This window comes from Scardinius erythrophthalmus, assembly GCF_964197995.2.
Source record: "Scardinius erythrophthalmus genome assembly, chromosome: 17".
Taxonomy (NCBI): domain Eukaryota; kingdom Metazoa; phylum Chordata; class Actinopteri; order Cypriniformes; family Leuciscidae; genus Scardinius; species Scardinius erythrophthalmus.
The window spans coordinates 38,841,665-38,861,760 of NC_138237.1; the positions used below are offsets into that span (position 1 = coordinate 38,841,665).

Consider the following 20,096-nt stretch of genomic DNA (forward strand, 5'->3'; position numbering starts at 1 on the left):
TACCGCAATACCGGTGTATGTCGCTTAAACAATGTTGGGAGCGCGGCGCGACACTGTTTGAGAGGGTCTTTTCACTGTTGCACATGTGTTACTAAGCGGTGAAGATGGAGAGGTATATAACTGATAGCTGTCAAATGATATTACAGTGTTTCCCATGATACATTGGTTCACAATATCAAAACTGGCCGCCACTAACAGATTCTCCAGAAGGCTTTGACATCGCTGAATAAACACGAGCTCTGACCGTTTCAGTCTAAACGCGGCACGGTGTTTTTATATGAATGTATGTGAAGGGAACTGACTGTCTTTAGAAAAGTTTCGTTGTTATTTTCATTGAATCTTTCTTTATCTTTCCTGATAACGCAGCGTTTATGAGCGATATTTCTGCCGCTCCGACAGCGCCTCCTGCTGGACCTCTTTATAAACACTGCAAACCTGTATTATAGTGTGGATTTTTCTACTATATTCACTCATGACAGTAAAATAGGGCATTGAGTCAATCTTCTCTCTCAAATTTTCTCTCTCACTCAGTAGAAAATGTGGTTAACACCCAGTCATGCTTGAAAATAATAATAATACCGTGATGTAAATGTTTGGTCATACCGCCCAGCACTAAGCTGCTATATTGCAGAGCTCTTGAAGGCAGATCAGCCGTTATCATGAGGTCATACAGGTCTGACATTGAGTGTATCTTTGTGAGGAAGATGCACTGTTTACATTGGTCACATGGTTTCGGTCGGCCCCTTGTTTGACCACCCTGACCAAGGTCCCGCCCACACTCCATCTCCTGCATACTCATTCGCTAACACAGCTGTCAATCATGACTGTACACCCGTTTTTATTTCATCAAATCATTTAAAATACCTAAAATGACTTGAATTGATTTGAAAATCACTTATTTGAAGTGTAATTGAATTTTTGGGTTTGGATCACACCCCATTCTATTGCGTAGAGTGTGTGGGGTTTAAGACCGATACTGCAGCCAGCCAGTAGGGGGCAATCATAACGCTTTGGCTTCAGAAAGTGTGTGGCACACTCGCCACCTTCTCGTATTCTCGTGATTCTTGCAAATCTCTGAGCATTTATTTATTTATTTGTGTGTTTTTATATGATTGTGTCTCTGAAGGGAACTTACTGTACAGAAAAGTTTTAATGGCATTTTCTTTTCATGTTAATTCAGTTTAATGCCTAATAAGTTAGTGTTTCATTAGTGCTGCTTATATACTTGAAAACCAGTTCCACCAGTGCCACCAGTTACATTTCCATTTAGCCTTTCTGTCATTTTTGTTAAGAGCAGTTTTGTAAGTTTTAAAGTTTTGTTTTCCACCAGCCCTGAGTTTGCATGTTTGACTGTCGCCAGTGCTTTTTTCTCACTATTTTTTCTGTATTATTTGAAAAACGAAAGTGTATTTTTTATTGTGGATATCCCAGTTTGGATACAGGATACCGGCAAATATCATAAGTAAGGGATAATGTAGATCCAGCCGGTTGTTATGGCAGCATCTGCATTTGTATGAAACGAGAGAGCGAGTCCACAATACTGGATGACATAATTAAATAACTGTACACAAAATATTGATTTGACTGATATTTAATATAATTTATTAGCTCACCAAAAGGAAAACTACCTGTAACCCGGATGAGCCTGTGTTTCTGTTCTCAGAGGTTGTTATCTGGGAATAATATACCGCTGGATAGAGCGATTGACCAATCAGAATCAAGCATTCCACAGAGCCGTGCAATAATATAAGAGAATCGATGTCGGATCGTATCGTGACAAAACGTCCAATTTACACCCATGGTGTTTAGGGGAGTGTGTGTTTGTATGTGTTGAGTGTTGTTCTGGTTCACCCTGAGTGTGTGCGTGTGCTGCAGACTCTCCTCTGCTGTAATAGCATTAAACATGCGCAGTATTGATCACAGCCGCACACTGCAGGGCTCGTTTAGGAGACGCTAGCTCCTGGAGAATTAGCGCATCTAACATCTAACGAGAGGCCACATCTCCACACGAGCCTGCCTAATTCATCAGGTCATCAGGACACGCTTCACTGACACCCGCAGGACAGCAAACACTCACTACACCAGTGTGTGTGTGGAGCGCGTGTGTCCAGCTGTAGAGAACATCATCACACACTCTTAGATCAGGGCTTCATTTACACCCCCAAAAAGTACTTTATTAGTGAGCTGATTATTCGATTAATTCAACATTTGATAATTCACTGTTAATTCAAAAGTTGCTTTTTGAGTCATAACTATTATAATTATCATTTAGGTGGAGACAAGTGACGTTTAATAAATATTTCTCATTAAGTGTTTTATTCAAGATATTTGTTGAAAAATGCAGATTCAAACAGTAATGACACAAGGGAAGTCTTTATGAGTGAGTTTCCGCCACAAAATAAAACATTTTAAAAGATAATTTAGACTTTTTATCTCACAATTGCTAGTTTACATCTCGCAATTCTGACTTTATTTCTCAGAATTGCAAGATATAAAGTCAGAATTGCGTGAAATAAAGTTGCAATTGCGTGTTATAAAGTCAGAATTCTGACTTTTTTCTTGCAATTGCGACTTTATATCTCGCAATTCTGACAAATTTTCTCAGAATTGTGAGATATAAAGTCGCAATTGTGAGATATAAAGTCCAAAAAAAGACTGACTTTAAAAAAAAAGTTTACCTCAGAATAGTTTATATCTCACAATTCTGACTTTATAACACGCAATTCTGACTTTATATCTCCCAATTGCGACTTTATTTATCAGAATTGCGACTTTATATCTCCCAATTGCGACTTTATTTATCAGAATTGCGACTTTATATCTCCCAATTGCGACTTTATTTATCAGAATTGCGACTTTATATCTCCCAATTGCGACTTTATTTTTTAGAATTGCGACTTTATATCTCCCAATTGCGACTTTATTTATCAGAATTGCGACTTTATTTATCAGAATTGCGACTTTATTTATCAGAATTGCGACTTTATATCTCCCAATTGCGACTTTATTTATCAGAATTGCGACTTTATATCTCCCAATTGCGACTTTATTTATCAGAATTGCGACTTTATATCTCCCAATTGCGACTTTATTTTTTAGAATTGCGACTTTATATCTCCCAATTGCGACTTTATTTATCAGAATTGCGATTTATATCTCGCAATTGCGACTTTATTTATCAGAATTGCGACTTTATATCTCCCAATTGCGACTTTATTTTTTAGAATTGCGACTTTATATCTCCCAATTGCGACTTTATTTATCAGAATTGCGACTTTATATCTCCCAATTGCGACTTTATTTTTTAGAATTGCGACTTTATATCTCCCAATTGCGACTTTATTTATCAGAATTGCGACTTTATATCTCCCAATTGCGACTTTATTTTTTAGAATTGCGACTTTATATCTCCCAATTGCGACTTTATTTATCAGAATTGCGACTTTATTTATCAGAATTGCGACTTTATTTATCAGAATTGCGACTTTATATCTCCCAATTGCGACTTTATTTATCAGAATTGCGATTTATATCTCGCAATTGCGACTTTATTTATCAGAATTGCGACTTTATATCTCCCAATTGCGACTTTATTTTTTAGAATTGCGACTTTATATCTCCCAATTGCGACTTTATTTTTTAGAATTGCGACTTTATATCTCCCAATTGCGACTTTATTTATCAGAATTGCGATTTATATCTCGCAATTGCGACTTTATTTATCAGAATTGCGATTTATATCTCGCAATTGTGAGAAAAAAAGTCAGAATTGTGAGATAAAAAGTTGCAATTATTATTATTTATTTATTAGTCAGTGGCGGAAACAAGCTTCCATAGTTTATTCAAACCATTATACCAGTTTTATTTATCAACTATATTGTATGTGTGAATGTACAGTAAGTGCACTGACTGTCGTTCACTCAGAGTGGAAGTGGAGAGTTATAAAGGCCAACGGTTGGCCGGCGGTCAGTGTCGGGATGAGTGAACGAGTCAGTGCATGAGAATGAAAGCAAAAGTGATTAGAGGGAATTCCCCCCATTTTCCTAAATGAAATGCAGGCCCTGCCTGGACTTTTCTAAGAGTGATAATATCTCATTATCATCACATTTTCACTGATGTTTCAAGAAGCCAAACTATTAGAATAAAATAATAATATATTAATGTAACTCCAAGACAGATATTGCTCTATTAATACAACTGCCTTGTAAAATAAAAAATAAATACTGACGATTATATTAATTAGTACTTTACAGTAGTTTAATTTCTTCATTTGTTAGATTTAAACCCTAAAGCTTTCATTTTGACGTAAAAGAGATGTTTAAGTGTCTTTAACAACAGTTTTGCAAACGCTTCTCATCACAACTCTCGTGAAATGCTGTAATCTGTGCACGAAACTTCATATCTGGTGACCATTTGCACTTCAGATGTTGACTACTGTATATTATAATTCAGATTATAGTTCAGCTGACAAAGCAATGGCACAAAACACAATGTTAGAGATCTCTTATGTTACTTTGAGAAGTGTAAACATATGTTCAGTTATGTTCATTGTGAAACTGGTGGCATAGATTGACCTGATTCATGTAGATGTAGACACTTCTGCTTTCGATCTCTCGTGTGTTTACTAAGGCGAGTGTATTCCCCTGGAGTTCAGCTCTCAGGGGATTTTTAATCTAACATGATGACATTCATTTATGCCAAACAATTCTGTTTAAGACTGACAGCTACAGTCAAACCAAAGATTATTCAGACACCAGATATAACTTTTGATATTGTTTCACTAGTGTTATCAGGACACTATAGTTCATTTCTGTAAGTGAGGAGAGCAAAATAAAGTAAAGTGTGACATATTATACCCAAATATTCTTCATACAGTGACTATTAGTAACATTTATAAAAATTTGGGACCAAATATGATTCAGACACTTTGAGCTGATCATGTTTTGCTGAAGTGTTTTCTCTTTAATTGCTAATGCGACCTTTTTACACACAGACTGAACACAATCAGTCTTCGGCTTTTATTTAGTAGTTAGAGGCCATTGTTTTCATGTTCAGTGTTTTGGTGTTCCCGTGAGCATGTGATCTGAACAGTGAACATCAGTGCAGGGGTGTGTCGTCCTCTCGAAGCGATGCTCGTTTTGAATGTTGTTGTGTCTAGACGTGAGTGCGGTGGGACGCATGAATAATTCACTGGAGTTCCCACAAGGACAGAGTTATGTCTTATAAAGCTCCTTCTTAAAGAGCTGCAGGATGAGTATCTTGCAGGATTACAGAGAGGCTCAGGTCTCACACACACACACACACACAGATGATTTGCCCGTGCGTCACTCATGTGTGAATCGAGGCGTCAGGCTGATGTGGAGGCAGAGCATGCATTCATATTTAATCTCCAGCATCATTAATAGAGACCCTCGGCCCGGCGCTGTGTGTGTGTGTGTGTGTGTGTGTTAGCTCAGTGAGACTGAAGCAATTAGCAGAACCTCTCGTTTGCCCTAATGCCATCATTAGGAGTGACGGATAACCTTTACACAGCTGAATGAAAGACCTGACGCACCGACAGCTCCTCTCAGCCTCTCTGTAACTCGAGTGTGGCCTGATGAACAAGTGCTTTCGCTTCTAGATGCTAAATATGTCAGCAAAATATTCTACAATAAGGCTAGAATTATTGCTCCACCTTTCTAATCAGCGTGCGCGTGCTGGCACTCGTTCATCGAAGTGTGTGGAGTTAAACGTAGATGATCCTTTATGTGAAATGGAAATACTTGTGTGAATTTATATCTTTTCCGGGTTAGTATTCAGCTGTGCTCTGAGAAGAACGAGTCTCAGACGCATTAAACAACACACACATCTGACAGCAGGCCACGTACAGTAGGGTTATGATAGAGTTTGAAGAGCTTAAGATAAAACACGTCTCATGTTTAAGTAGGGCTGGGTATCGTTCAAACATTTTCAATATCAATATCGATACTGATATCGGTACCAGTTACTTGGATACTTTTTCCAATAACAATTGTATGCACAGATTATGTAATATCAGAGGCTGTAACATCAATGTGAAGAGGGGAAAAAACAAGAATGCTAAACTGTTAATGCAGCCGACCTTACGGATAAACACACTTTACAAGATGCCTAGTTTAATGCGAGTTAATTCCGTTTTTTCTGTTTTATTTTTTCTGGATAGTTAAATTAAATTGTATTAATCAAAAAGCATGCTTAATTAATTGAAATCATGAAACTAAAAAGCAATTTATTAACAGTTTAACTAAAAATACATTCTTAATGTTTTTTTTGTGTCATATTCAATTTTTTTTACCAAGTTCTGTGCTTTCCGTTTTATTTTGTCGTTTATTTTTGATTAAACCATTTGAATGGTTTAATCAAAAACGTATCTAATTAATTGAATTCATGAAAATAACTTCATTTATTAATTTGTATACAATAATAATAACAAAAACATCTGACAGCAGCGCAGGCCTCCTAGGGTTATGATTTAGTTTGAAGTGCTTGATTTCTCATGTTTAAGACAGCTTTGATCCGACAGGAGCTCCTTTGTTATTTTTTAGATGTGTTTGCAACATCAAAGTATGTCGAGATAAATGATACAGGCACACAGAAGTTCTGCGTGTGAAGTGGTTAAAACTGAACCAAACCCAAGATTCCCGTTACGAACACTATGAAATGGAAAAGGGACAGACTGTCTGCATCACACTTTAATTTGAGATCAATAAACTCCATCTTACAGTACATGTTCTTCATGTTTACTGATCATCTGTGCAGATGATCAGATCGAGAAGATTAAAGAAACACTGGGCAGAAAAAGTATAATTTTAAGAGAAAAGGCTCAGATTGGGGGATTTAAACTCTTGACATCTGGCAACCGCGAGCAGGCTTGTTAAAAACGGTCTGATAATATGTTGTTGAAGAGTCTCTATCGGCACATACGCGCTCAAAGCTCTTCACTCGTCACAGTTCTGTTCCCTGAGACTTTTATTTTTGATGTTCTTTGCCGTTCTGTGGTTCCCTGTGTTGATTTTTTATTTGGTTCACCTGTGTCCTGTTAGTTATCTGTTTCGGTTTGCCTTTGATTCCTCCAGGGTTTCTTTTGTTGCAAATAGATCCTCAACTCTCTCTCTAATGGTTTGTTAATGTTTGTTTGTTTGGTGTTGATGTTTGTTTGGTGGTTAAATTCTCTCTCTCCCTCTCCCTCTCCCTCTCTTTCTCTTTCTCTTTCTCTTTCTCTTTCTCTTTCTCTTTCTCTTTCTCTTTCTCTTTCTCTTTCTCTTTTCCTTTCCCTTTCCCTTTCTCTCTCTCTCTCTCTCTCTCTCTCTCTCTCTCTCTCTCTCTCTCTCTCTCTCTCTCTCTCTCTCTCTCTCTCTCTCTCTCTCTCTCTCTCTCTCTCTCTCTCTCTCTCTCTCTCTCTCTCTCTCTCTCTTTCTCTTTCTCTCTCTCTCTCTCGCTCTCTCTCGCTCTCTCTCTCTCTCTTCTAATTATGCTTGTATTATATTTGTTATCGAAGTTTTTTATCTAAAAATATTGTAGATGGTGAAAAAAAAACGTTATCTCTAATAATTTCTGATAGCTGTATGCTATGCTACTATCTAAGCTAACTAAAAAACACTAAGAACCAGAAATGTTTAATTTCACAATCTATAGCTTCGGTTATATACTAGTATATGAAACATATAAGTTAAAAGACATTAATGGTCTTTATAACGTAGGTCAAACGACTTATATAATAATGTGATATCTGTAACCAGGCACTAAAGCGATTACCCATAAAACGTGCTTTGAACCAATCGGATTGCTTGGGTCCTCAGCTGGGACTCATGACATCACCACACGAGAACTATCCGTTTTATAAATTAGATTTTATGACCAGATTCATTAATTAAGTGTGCTTTACGTGTGTTTGAAGTTGGTGTGTGTTTCCTGTCTCGTGTTCTCAGTCCTGCTGACCCAGACAGGGTTGCTCATGATCTGCATTATAAACGATGTCCTCAACCGTTCTCTCTTCCTGTCTCGTGTGAACAGCTTCCTGTTGACCTCAGCAAGATGCACCTGACAGACCACCCCCCCCAGCAGATGCACATGCCTCCCAGCCAATCAGGATGCAGCATCGCCAGTGACTCGGGGAGCAGCAGCCTATCAGACATCTACCAGGTGCTTCCTCTTCCTCTTCCTCATCTCAGTCTGGGTCCAGTCCCAGTCCTAGTGAAGAACGTGTGCACAGTGAAAGTGATAACATGCACGTTTATCTTTCAGAGAACTGAATAGGGGCAATAGTCTGGAAGCACAAATATTATTTATTATCATATTCTTTATTTCAGACCCATGGGTCCATATAAAGAGGGGAAAAATACATACAAACATATTTTTACAAACAACTGACACAATTTTAAAAAACATTCAAGCTTTCATTCCAATGCTTCCAAAAACAGGAAAAATACCTTGTATCACTTAATGTAATATTATTTAAGACCATTATGATACCAGTACACATAATTTTCCATGCTCTCTTTTCTCTTTTCCTTACTTATTCCAATAACAATTTATTCCAACAACCATCAACCTGGCAGCACTGACTGTCAAAGATGTACCTAAAATTCTTTAAATTAACCAACTTTTTTACATGACTTTTAAAAGTAAGAGTAGAATCCAAAGTAATCTAATCTAATAAATATATTTTCATCAGGTTAGATACTGATAATTAATCGCTCAAACCACTTTATCTAAACCTCTCTAACTGGACTTGCACATCCTCCATGTCTGTAGTTTTTTTAACACTTTTTACTCGTGTTTGTTGTTCTAATCGAATCCTCGTCCAATGCACAATGGGTTGTGGGTAATATTAGCCGTTAGCGTATTCACGGATCTGCACTTTGGATTCTGACCGGAAAAAGTAAACCATCGGGATATCTTTGGAATACTCATTTCAACATATTACTATTTGGGACGTACTAACGACTACGTTTTTATTTTATTTTATATATGTATTCTTGTTTGAACATCAACAAAGGCAGACATTACAATTTCCGGGAACACTTTACAATAAGGTTCATTAGTTAACATTAGTTAACAACCTTAGTTAACATGAACTAAGAATGAACAATACTTCTACAGCATTTGTCAATCCTTAACATTTACTAATACGTTATTAAAATTAAAGCTTGTATTTGTTAACATTAGTGAATGTATTAACTAACATGAACTAACAATGATCAATACATTTGTTACAGTATTTAATAATGTTTGTTAATACAAATGCAGCTGTTCATTGTTTGTTTATGTTAGTTCACAGTGCATTAACTAATGTTAACAAATACAACCTTTGTTGAAAATTAACATGAACTAAGATTAATAAATGCTGAAGAAGTATTGTTCATTCTTAGTTCATGTTAACTAAGGTTGTGAACTAATGTTAACTAATGAACCATATTGTAAATTGTGGTTTTGGCTTTAATAAGTGCTAATTTTCATATCACATTCTCCACAACAAACCAAACAATAAAAAAACTGTAATAACTATTTTAATAATTTCATGTCAATAATAATTTTCATGACAGATTTATTCAAACATGCATTAAATAATGAAGACATCACTAACATGTTAACTAAAAATATAATGAATATGTAAAACAGTGTATATATTACACCAAACTCCACTGTTCTGCTCTAACTTGCATATTTGGCACACATTTTAATCCCCAACATTAATCTTATTCTTAAAAATGCAAGGTATATTTTGCACTCTTTACATTTAGGGGCAATGGCACATGAAGAGAAATTGGTCCTCGTTTCGCTCTCTTCTAAGTTTGGACATTTTTCTGCATGAACAACATTTTTTAATGATGACTCAAAAGAATCACTGAATCTGTGTTTTGAGTTGAGTTCTGCTTCCTCTCGGACTACTCTCCTCTTCTATTGTTAGATTGATGCTCATTGATCATTTTTTGTAAAGTGTGTCTTTGTGATGCTTGGGTGAGTAGAAAAAACTGTATGTAAAGGTTTTTTTCTGATGGTCATAAATAATACAGAATGAAGATATAAAGGTCTGGCACGAGTGCAAGAACAGCTTCTTCAAGAGTTCTCATGCTTACACACACACACACACACACACACACACACACACACACACACACACACACACACACACACACACACACACACATCCACTAATGGCTTCTGTTTTTATTTGACACAACGCTTCCATCCAGTCTAGGCAAATATCAGCCGTTAAGTGACTGAAGGCCAGTGGGCGGAGCCTATGCAGTGATGATGTGTAACTATTGGTCAATGTCTTGTTTTTGAGGCGGGCATATGCAAATATATATGCCCGTGTGACATCACAGATCCCAACCATATCAAAACAAGCTGTTTTAGGAGCTTGTTTAAATAAATGCTTTGTTTAAAATGAGGTTTTAAGCCCTGAAACTTGCAGGATGTTTTAATGCTACAAAGAACTCTTAAAGGTCAAAAGATCAAGGCAAATGAGATTTCTCGTGTCACAACCCCTTTAAATGTTTGTCTCAGTGCTCAGGTGAACGACACACTTTTATTAACCCTAAACACAATCACACAGACACAGAGGTCACGCTTCAATCTGATCTGAAGAACTCTTACATGTCAAAATATCAAGGCAAATGAGATTTCTCATGTCACGACTCCTTTAATAACTCCAGTGCTGCTTGTGGCTCACGACAGGAAAGCATTTATACATCACGCTGGACCCTGATATTTGCATTCAGCGCATGAATCAGTGAATCACATGTAAGCTCTCAGAAATCCCTTCTTCTCGTTTACTAAATCGGGTTTAGCAGAGATCACATTGACATTGAAGAGAAAGGATGTGCTGAAGAACATAAACCTCATGATTTCTTTTCCTAAGACTGAACAGCCACAATCACTGATGTTTGTTCAAATCACTGAACTGTCTTGAGCTGAATAATGGCATAGAGCTGCTTTACAGCAGAATTTGCATCATTGATTCTGATATTTTCCTGTTTATTACAGGTGTCCGCTGGGTCTTAAAAAGTTGATAAATCAATTTAGAGTAAATTAAGGCCCTTAAAAAGTTTTAAATGCCATTTTACACGCATTACATTTTGTATCATCTTTTCATTTTGTATATTTGTACAAAGAATTGTATTAATTTGTCAATTAATTCTCTTGTGCTTCGTTTCAACCCTTCTGAATTATGTTGCATTGATAATGAATTATCACTAAGACCATGTTTAGTTGTGCTATGTTACAATCAATATATAGTAAATGTAAGTTAAAGTGTCGCCGATGTAACCGGTTAAAACTTGAAGTGGCGATGAGGTCTTAAAATGTATGGAAAGAGTCTTAAAAAAAGGTCTTAAAAGGTATTATAAAACTGATTCTGATTGGTCAATAGCTGTGTTTTATTCACGATAAACGGTTCTATGTATCACTACACAACACCCCTAGCAACCACTCTTAGCAACGTAAACATATGTTTGTTCTCATTGAAGCCTATGGAGTATTCTGAGAGATTGAGTAAGTGTGTGTACCTGCATTTACAGTAGATTTATCATTTTCCTTCAGGTCAGTCCTATATTCATAATGAAATATCCGTTTGAATGTCCGCTGCTATATCTTGTCCTTTTAACAGTTAATGGTTTTCCGGTGACACACTAGTCATTTGTCATTTGTGTCTTGCTTCTCCTTGTTCACAACAACCTTGAGTCATTTCACTATAAAAGTCTTCTCTACTGACTGACTCGCTCATAAAGACAGTCTTTGCCGCCATCTAATGGTGAAATAATGTGTGTAACTTCTGTTGCTGATTACGGTCAGGGACTACTTTTTTCCCAGGGGAAGGAAGGCTTTTAGTGATTTTACTTCATTATATAGTTGCACTGATTCAGATTTTTGGGCTTTAAAACTTGTATTGTGTGGTAACCGTTTTATAAAAGCAATAATGTACTCGAGGCTAGTGCTGTATCGTGAATAAGCCACGGCTGACTCCGCTTCACGTCGTGCCTAACAACGCCCTTCAGCCGTGACTTATTCACGATCACCATACAGCACTTGCCTCGAGTACCTTATAGCTTACATAAACTGAACTCCTGTGTATACCCTGTATTAGCTGCTTTGAAAGTGATGAGCTGTAGAAGTAAAGCTTGACGTGTTCCTCCACAGGCCACGGAGAGTGAGATGGGAGACGTGGATCTGTCGGGTCTCCCCGAAGCCCCAGTGGACTCTGAGGAAGAGGAGGAGGATGAAGACATAGAGCGCTCCTCAGAGGCTCTTCTGGGCCGAGATCTGGTGCGCGAGTGTCTGGAGAAGGAGCCGGTGGATCGCACCGACGACGACATCGGTAAAGCGCTCGCTGTCGAGAACACACAACAGGCTCTCTCTAGCCGCGTTTATTTGAGCAAAACTTTTGCGATATTTTCTAAATGTCGATAAAAAACTATTGCGAAATGACGCCGTTTCCATTAACTGATTTTATGCGACTGAAACATAATTTTTCCCTCTCGCGATTCACGATAAGTCATTCCTATAATAATGGCAACATGATGTTTGTAGGTTTACATGTATCTCAGCCACCGCACTAAAATCAGACTTTTTCCATGTTAACCCTCCGGAGTCTGGGGTGTTTTTGGGGTCCTTGAGATGTTCTGACATGCCCTGACATTTGTGCTTTTTTCAGTTGCTTATAAACATATCAATGGCAAAAAAAATTACACTCTATTTAGCACAAACAGGACTACAATAATATGTAAGCCACATGTATGTACATGTTTTCATTTTTGAGAGAATAATGTTTATGCATGGTTATTGAACAAACTAAAAATGAAAGTTTCTGAAATAAGGCCACAAAACACATACTAAATATGTGTCAATAAGACTTTTGACTAATGGATGTCCTCGCCTAGGGTTTTTTCTTCAAAATGATGTGAAAATCATCCTGCCTAATCATTCACATAAAACGATACATTGATTTAAGTTTTGCAAAACACTTTTAGTTTGGAAAGCCAATATGCGGATGGGGCGTAAACGATCATGCATATTTAGTAGTTCACACCTGATTAGACAATGCCCCTGCATACTTAATGAGCCATTCATTCAGGTGTGTCACCTATAGCTAACTTAAATATACAAGCTTCATAAAAATGATCATTCTAGAAGAAAATTTCAGATGGCATTTAGAGGCTTTTGCATCTGAACTCTTCATATACACACACATATATATATATATATATATATATATATATATATATATATATATATATATATATATATATATATATATATATATATATATATAATATGTATATGTATAATATCCAAGGTAAACGTCTAGAAATTGTGCAGTTAATTCTCATACTGTATTTTCAGTTTTGGAATATTTATCCTCTCCACAAATTTGTCACTAATAAAACACAATACCAATTATTTAAAGAAAAAAATTATATTTACTTGTTTACATCTACCTTATAAATATATATTTTTTATTAAAAAGGTTACAATTACAACAATTCAAGTGTAATCTTTCTTTTTAAAAACTAAAGTATACAAAACGTATTATTTGATGACTTTATTTTTGATATTTTTCCTCATCTCAGTATAGCAATAGAGTTTGCTAAAAGCTGTTCATTCAATACAGCAGTATTTGAAAATCCAAAAATCCAAAAGTATTTTGTAAAATTACATTTATATTTGCATTTATGTCAAAACCTAGACACTTTATTTCAACATATTTCAGTCGATTTTACTCATCTCAGTATAGCAATACAGTTTGCTAAAACATCATTCATTCACACACGCGATTTAAATTTAAACTGTCTTTTTGTGAGCTGTGGTAAACAGCGCGCATCTCTGCCGTTCATTCATTCATAAACAGAAACCCAATTCACGTGAGAAGGAAAAAAACTTACTACAGTATTCCTCAGCTCGCTCCTCGATATACCCGCACTTCTGAGGGACATTTTCCATTATTATTATTCCTCACCGCGCTGTGAGACGGTGTAAACAAGTAGGCTACAATGATCTGATTCAACTTGTTTTCTCGAGCTGATATGAGGGCGTTCACAGTTTGCACGGATTGCCTCAGCCATTTGCGTTTGAATAGCGCGCGCTCTCCGAGGGCGGAGTCACATTACAAGTAATTAGATGAGATGAGAACGACTGACATCTCGCTCTTTTCTTACAGATTACATGAACTGAGAATATTTGTTGTTTATATAAATTACTTCATTTAAAAGAAGAGAATTCAAGCTTCATGCCTGTGTGTCTGTATGTCTGTTTGACTGAGTATTCGCTGAGTTACAGTTCATTTTCGGACGCGTTTCAGAATGGACTTTACTGGCAGCCATTTGGCAGAACTCGCTTCGTGTTTATTTTTCTTTATTTGGCAAAAAGCACAACACTTTGTTTTTATTGTGAGTATGCACAAAAATAATACACATTTAACAGAATCGATTGATGTTTGAAACTCCTATGGAAAATCAAAGTCAACAGAGTATTTATGAGTTTCTTTTACACTGATAAAAAAAAAGCGACCTGGTATCGCCGGCGATACCGTCGACCTCAGGGGGTTAAAGTGCTATAATCGGCTCCCCAGTGCTTCTACCAACCCAGAAAGCTGATCAGATTTCGCTCTCCTTCTGACGTATGAAGAGGATCTTATTATAATGTTACCGGCCCTTAATCTGCACGTTTACACACACCAGCCGACAACAGAGACCAGTTCTAACGCACTGATGAAGATCCAGCAGAGCCTGAAGCTGTTCTGTGGTTGAGCACAGACGAGCACTGAACACTATTGACCAGAACATGTCACCGCTGTCTTATAAAGACCTCAGGAACTGTGGACACTTGTGGAGAAGTTCAACATGATGATGAGATGATCACTGTAACTCCACAACAACTACAGAAATGTCTCCACTAACATTCAGAAACTCTTCCTGAGTCTCTCAGTAAGGCTGCACTCGCTACTGGTTACTCTGGGATTCTGGATGAGGGAGATTGGCCTGTTCTGTTATTGCCTAAGTTTCTGAAGCTTGTGTAAAGACTCCGCCCTCTTCTGAACGGAGGCGGAGCTAAAGCTAATTTAAAGACTCATTCTGGGGACACCAAAGAGTTATATTACATCTTGTGAAAAGGGGCATAATGTCACCTTTAAATGGTAATGGTTTGTTAAAAAATATGTTTGTTTGGTGGTTAAATTCTCTCTCTCTCTCTCTCTCTCTCTCTCTCTCTCTCTCTCTCTCTCTCTCTCTCTCTCTCTCTCTCTCTCTCTCTCTCTCTCTCTCTCTCTCTCTCTCTCTCTCTCTCTCTCTCTCTCTCTCTCTCTCTCTCTCTCTCTCTCTCTCTCTCTCTCTCTCTCTCTCTCTCTCTCCCTCTCTCTCCCTCTCTCTCTCTCTCTCTCTCTCTCTCGCTCTCTGTCGCTCTACAGAGCAGCTCCTGGAGTTCATGCATCAGCTTCCAGCTTTCGCGAACATGACCATGTCAGTGAGGAGGGAGCTGTGTCGAGTCATGATGTTCGAGGTGGTGGAACTGGAGGGGACCGTCATTCTTCAGGACAAACAGGAGGTAGAGCCAGTCAAGCCAGTTGCTAGCATACATACTGATCACAAAGCTGTTTTACTGACCTCTTTCCGCGGTTCAAACACTGATTGATCGATTACATGAGATGTAAGTTGTTCTGTATCTTTCAACATTCCTTCTGATGTTCACTGATGTTTATTTGCTGCTGTAACTAGTAGAGGTAGAGATGAACTGAGATCTGTCACACATTAAAGAGACATAAACACACATTTATTGAGTGAAATTAAGTAAAAAATAATTTAAAAAAAAGTAAAAAAAATAAAAATAATTCAATCCTGAAGCCTAGCTTGCACTGAGAAACACTCAAGCATTGTGTGGTCAGTTAAGAATGAAGAAACAATTCATGAAGACCACAATAAAAGCAAAGTTTGCACGCTGTGGATTGTTTCAGACAGCGATGATCCAGAGACGAGTGTGTGTTTTCTGAGCGGTTTTAAAAGAGTGTGTGCAGTCTGTCATGACGGACCACAAGAATACACTGTGAAGCATGTCATAAATGAGTTTAAAGGGGACGCTCAGCCATGTTAGTGTGTGTGTGTGTGTGTGTGTGTGTGTGTGTGTGTGTGTGTGTGTGTGTGTGTGTGTGTGTGTGTGTGTGTGTGTGTGGGCTACAGTGAAGGTCAACAAGACAGACGCTCTTCGCTCTTTCTTCATGAGAGACAGAAACACAAAGAGATGTTGCAAAGGTCAAGAAGCAGATTCACTCGTAGACACACACACACACACACACACACACACACACACACACACACACACACACACACACACACACACACACACACACACACACAGTTTTTGGCAATGATTTCCTTCCTTCATCTGCATTTCCTGCAGCGGTATTACTTTATACTCATCTTACATGTGTGCACTAGTGTGTGTGTGTGGTGATCTGAGTGCACTAGTGTGTGTGTGTGTGTGTGTGTGTGTGTGTGTGTGTGTGTGTGTATCTGAGTGCACTAGTGTGTGTGTGTGTGTGTGTGTGGTGATCTGAGTGCACTAGTGTGTGTGTGTGTGTGTGTGTGTGTGTGTGTGTGTGTGTGTGTGTGTGATCTGAGTGCACTAGTGTGTGTGGTGATCTGAGTGCACTAGTGTGTGTGTGGTGATCTGAGTGCACTAGACTGTGTGTGTGTGGTGATCTGAGTGCACTAGTGTGTGTGTGGTGATCTGAGTGCACTTGTGTGTGTGTGTGTGTGTGTGTGTGTGTGGTGATCTGAGTGCACTAGTGTGTCTGTGTGTGGTGATCTGAGTGCACTAGTGTGTGTGTGTGTGTGTGTGTGTGTGTGTGTGTGTGTGTGTGGTGATCTGAGTGCACTTGTGTGTGTGTGTGTGTGTGTGTGTGTGTGTGTGTGTGTGTGGTGATCTGAGTGCACTAGTGTGTCTGTGTGTGGTGATCTGAGTGCACTAGTGTGTGTGTGTGTGTGTGTGTGTGTGTGTGTGTGTGTGTGTGTGTGTGGTGATCTGAGTGCACTAGTGTGTGTGTGTGTGTGTGTGTGTGTGTGTGTGTGTGTGTGATCTGAGTGCACTAGTGTGTGTGTGTGTGTGTGTGGTGATCTGAGTGCACTAGTGTGTGTGTGTGTGTGTGTGTGTGTGTGTGTGTGTGTGTGTGTGTGTGTGGTGATCTGAGTGCACTAGTGTGTGTGGTGATCTGAGTGCACTAGTGTGTGTGTGGTGATCTGAGTGCACTAGACTGTGTGTGTGTGGTGATCTGAGTGCACTAGTGTGTGTGTGGTGATCTGAGTGCACTTGTGTGTGTGTGTGTGTGTGGTGATCTGAGTGCACTAGACTGTGTGTGTGTGTGGTGATCTGAGTGCACTAGTGTGTGTGTGGTGATCTGAGTGCACTAGTGTGTGTGTGTGTGTGTGTGTGTGTGTGTGTGTGTGTGTGTGTGTGTGTGTGTGTGGGGTGATCTGAGTGCACTAGTGTGTGTGGTGATCTGAGTGCACTAGTGTGTGTGTGGTGATCTGTCTGAGTGCACTAGTGTGTGTGATGATCTGAGTGCACTAGTGTGTGTGTGTGTGTGTGTGTGTGTGTGTGTGTGTGTGTGGTGATCTGAGTGCACTAGTGTGTGTGGTGATCTGAGTGCACTAGTGTGTGTGGTGATCTGAGTGCACTAGTGTGTGTGAGATGATCTGAGTGCACTAGTGTGTGTGTGGTGATCTGAGTGCACTTGTGTGTGTGTGTGTGTGTGTGTGTGTGTGTGTGTGTGTGTGTGTGTGTGGTGATCTGAGTGCATTAGTGTGTGTGTGGGGTGATCTGAGTGCACTAGTGTGTGTGTGTGTGTGTGTGTGTGTGTGTGTGTGTGTGTGTGTGTGTGTGTGTGTGTGGTGATCTGAGTGCACTAGTGTGTGTGTGGTGATCTGAGTGCACTAGTGTGTGTGATGATCTGAGTGCACTAGTGTGTGTGTGTGTGGTGATCTGAGTGCACTAGTGTGTGTGTGTGTGTGTGTGTGTGTGTGTGTGTGTGTGTGTGTGTGTGTGTGTGTGTGTGGTGATCTGAGTGCACTAGTGTGTGTGTGTGTGTGTGTGTGTGTGTGTGTGTGGTGATCTGAGTGCACTAGTGTGTGTGTGTGTGTGTGTGTGGTGATCTGAGTGCACTAGTGTGTGTGATGATCTGAGTGCACTAGTGTGTGTGGTGATCTGAGTGCACTTGTGTGTGTGTGTGTGTGTGTGTGTGTGTGTGTGTGTGTGTGTGTGTGTGTGTGTGGTGATCTGAGTGCACTAGTGTGTGTGGGGTGATCTGAGTGCACTAGTGTGTCTGTGTGTGGTGATCTGAGTGCACTAGTGTGTGTGTGTGTGTGTGTGTGTGTGTGTGTGGTGATCTGAGTGCACTTGTGTGTGTGTGTGTGTGTGTGTGTGTGTGTGTGTGTGTGTGTGTGTGTGTGTGTGTGGTGATCTAGTGCACTAGTGTGTCTGTGTGTGGTGATCTGAGTGCACTAGTGTGTGTGTGTGTGTGTGTGTGTGTGTGTGTGTGTGTGTGTGTGTGTGTGTGTGTGTGTGTGGTGATCTGAGTGCACTAGTGTGTGTGTGTGTGTGTGTGTGTGTGTGTGTGTGTGTGTGTGTGTGTGATCTGAGTGCACTAGTGTGTGTGTGTGTGTGTGTGTGTGGTGATCTAAGTGCACTAGTGTGTGTGGGGTGATCTGAGTGCACTAGTGTGTGTGATGATGATGATCTAAATGCTCTGTTTGCAGCTGAACACTAGTGTGTGTGTGTGTTTGCAGCTGAACACGTGGTACGTGATCCTGAACGGGTGTGTGGAGATCAGTTATGGAGAGGGAAGAGCAGAGATGCTGTGTATGGGCAACAGCTTCGGCATCTCTCCGTCTCTCGACACACAGTTCATGAGCGGCCTCGTGTGCACCAAAGCCGACGACTGCCAGGTGAGCGCATCACATGCCTCGGGGAATCGGGATCATGACATGACAGATACTTCAGGGTGTCCAGTTCTGTTCCTGGACATACCATGAGATGAAAGCTCACATTATGACAAACTATGTCTTCATTATGATAAAAAGTTAAAAAACAAAAATCAACAATGCAATAAAAAGTATAAAAAAGAAAAAAAGCCAAAATTATGAAAAGTCGAAATTGATGTTATAATTATGAAATAAAAAGTTACTATTATGAGATTAAAGCCACAATTTAAAAAAAAAATATTGAAATTCTGAGATACTGTCATAATTATAATAAAAAAGCAAAAATTATTAGAAAAGACAAAATTGAGACCATGAGATAAGTTCAAATTATGACATACTATGTCATCATTATGATAAAAAAATTTAAATTATGGATTTTCTTTTTTAAATAAACAAAATTATGACAAAAACAAAATTGTAATCATGAGATAAAAAGATAACATTATGAAAAACGTGAATTACGAACTGAAAAGTTGAAAATATGAGATAAAAAGTATTTTTTTTGACAAACTAAGTTATAATTAGATTAAAAAACTCATTATGACAGAAGTCAATAGTGAGTTAAAAGGAGGAGGATATGTTGAAAGTGTTTGAGATCAGAACAACATTGACGTGTGTGTGAGCCTTCACTGCGCAGCCGGTGTGAGCTTCACGTCCAGACTCTGTCCTGGGGAACGTTGATGTGTGTGTGAGCTTCACGTCCAGACTCTGTCCTGGGGAACGTTGATGTGTGTGTGAGCTTCACGTCCAGGCTTTAACGTTGTGAAGACGCTGATGCTGTCATTAAACTCTTCTGAAGTCATGTGACAGGGTGTGGCTGAAAGTGAAATAAGGAATAACTAACGACGGCCAAAAATGTCATGGCTCTTTTTATTATTTAAAGGAATTACACACTTTAGAGAATACAAATGTAAAGCAATGCATTTAAACGTTTGTTCTCTAGTTTTTAGGTTTTTAGCCGTTCGAACAGTGCCAGCAACACCAAGGTCAAGGTTCAGATCCCTGGGAACGCAGGAATGAAGAGCAGCAGAGCGACAGTAGCAAATATTGCGGGTCAATTTCTGACTATTAGGGCCACAAATCTCTAGTTTAGTTAGTTTTTATCCA

The 20,096-nt window shown here is 38.8% G+C and overlaps 1 protein-coding gene across 5 annotated transcripts in view; it reads left to right on the forward strand.

Moving 5' to 3' along the window:
- Nucleotides 1-20,096, forward strand: part of rapgef6 (Rap guanine nucleotide exchange factor (GEF) 6) — a 185,733-nt gene that overhangs the window by 114,732 nt on the left and 50,905 nt on the right. For 3 of the 5 annotated variants that reach the window (XM_081390392.1, XM_081390393.1, XM_081390391.1), the window contains exons 7-10: nt 8,032-8,160; nt 12,163-12,340; nt 15,425-15,561; nt 18,795-18,953. In XM_081390392.1, the coding sequence (XP_081246518.1) occupies nt 8,032-8,160; nt 12,163-12,340; nt 15,425-15,561; nt 18,795-18,953 (603 nt within the window). Of the gene's footprint in view, nt 1-8,031; nt 8,161-12,162; nt 12,341-15,424; nt 15,562-18,794; nt 18,954-20,096 lie in introns of those variants that run through there. The other 2 variants (XM_081390395.1, XM_081390394.1) reach the window with 1 other exon arrangement.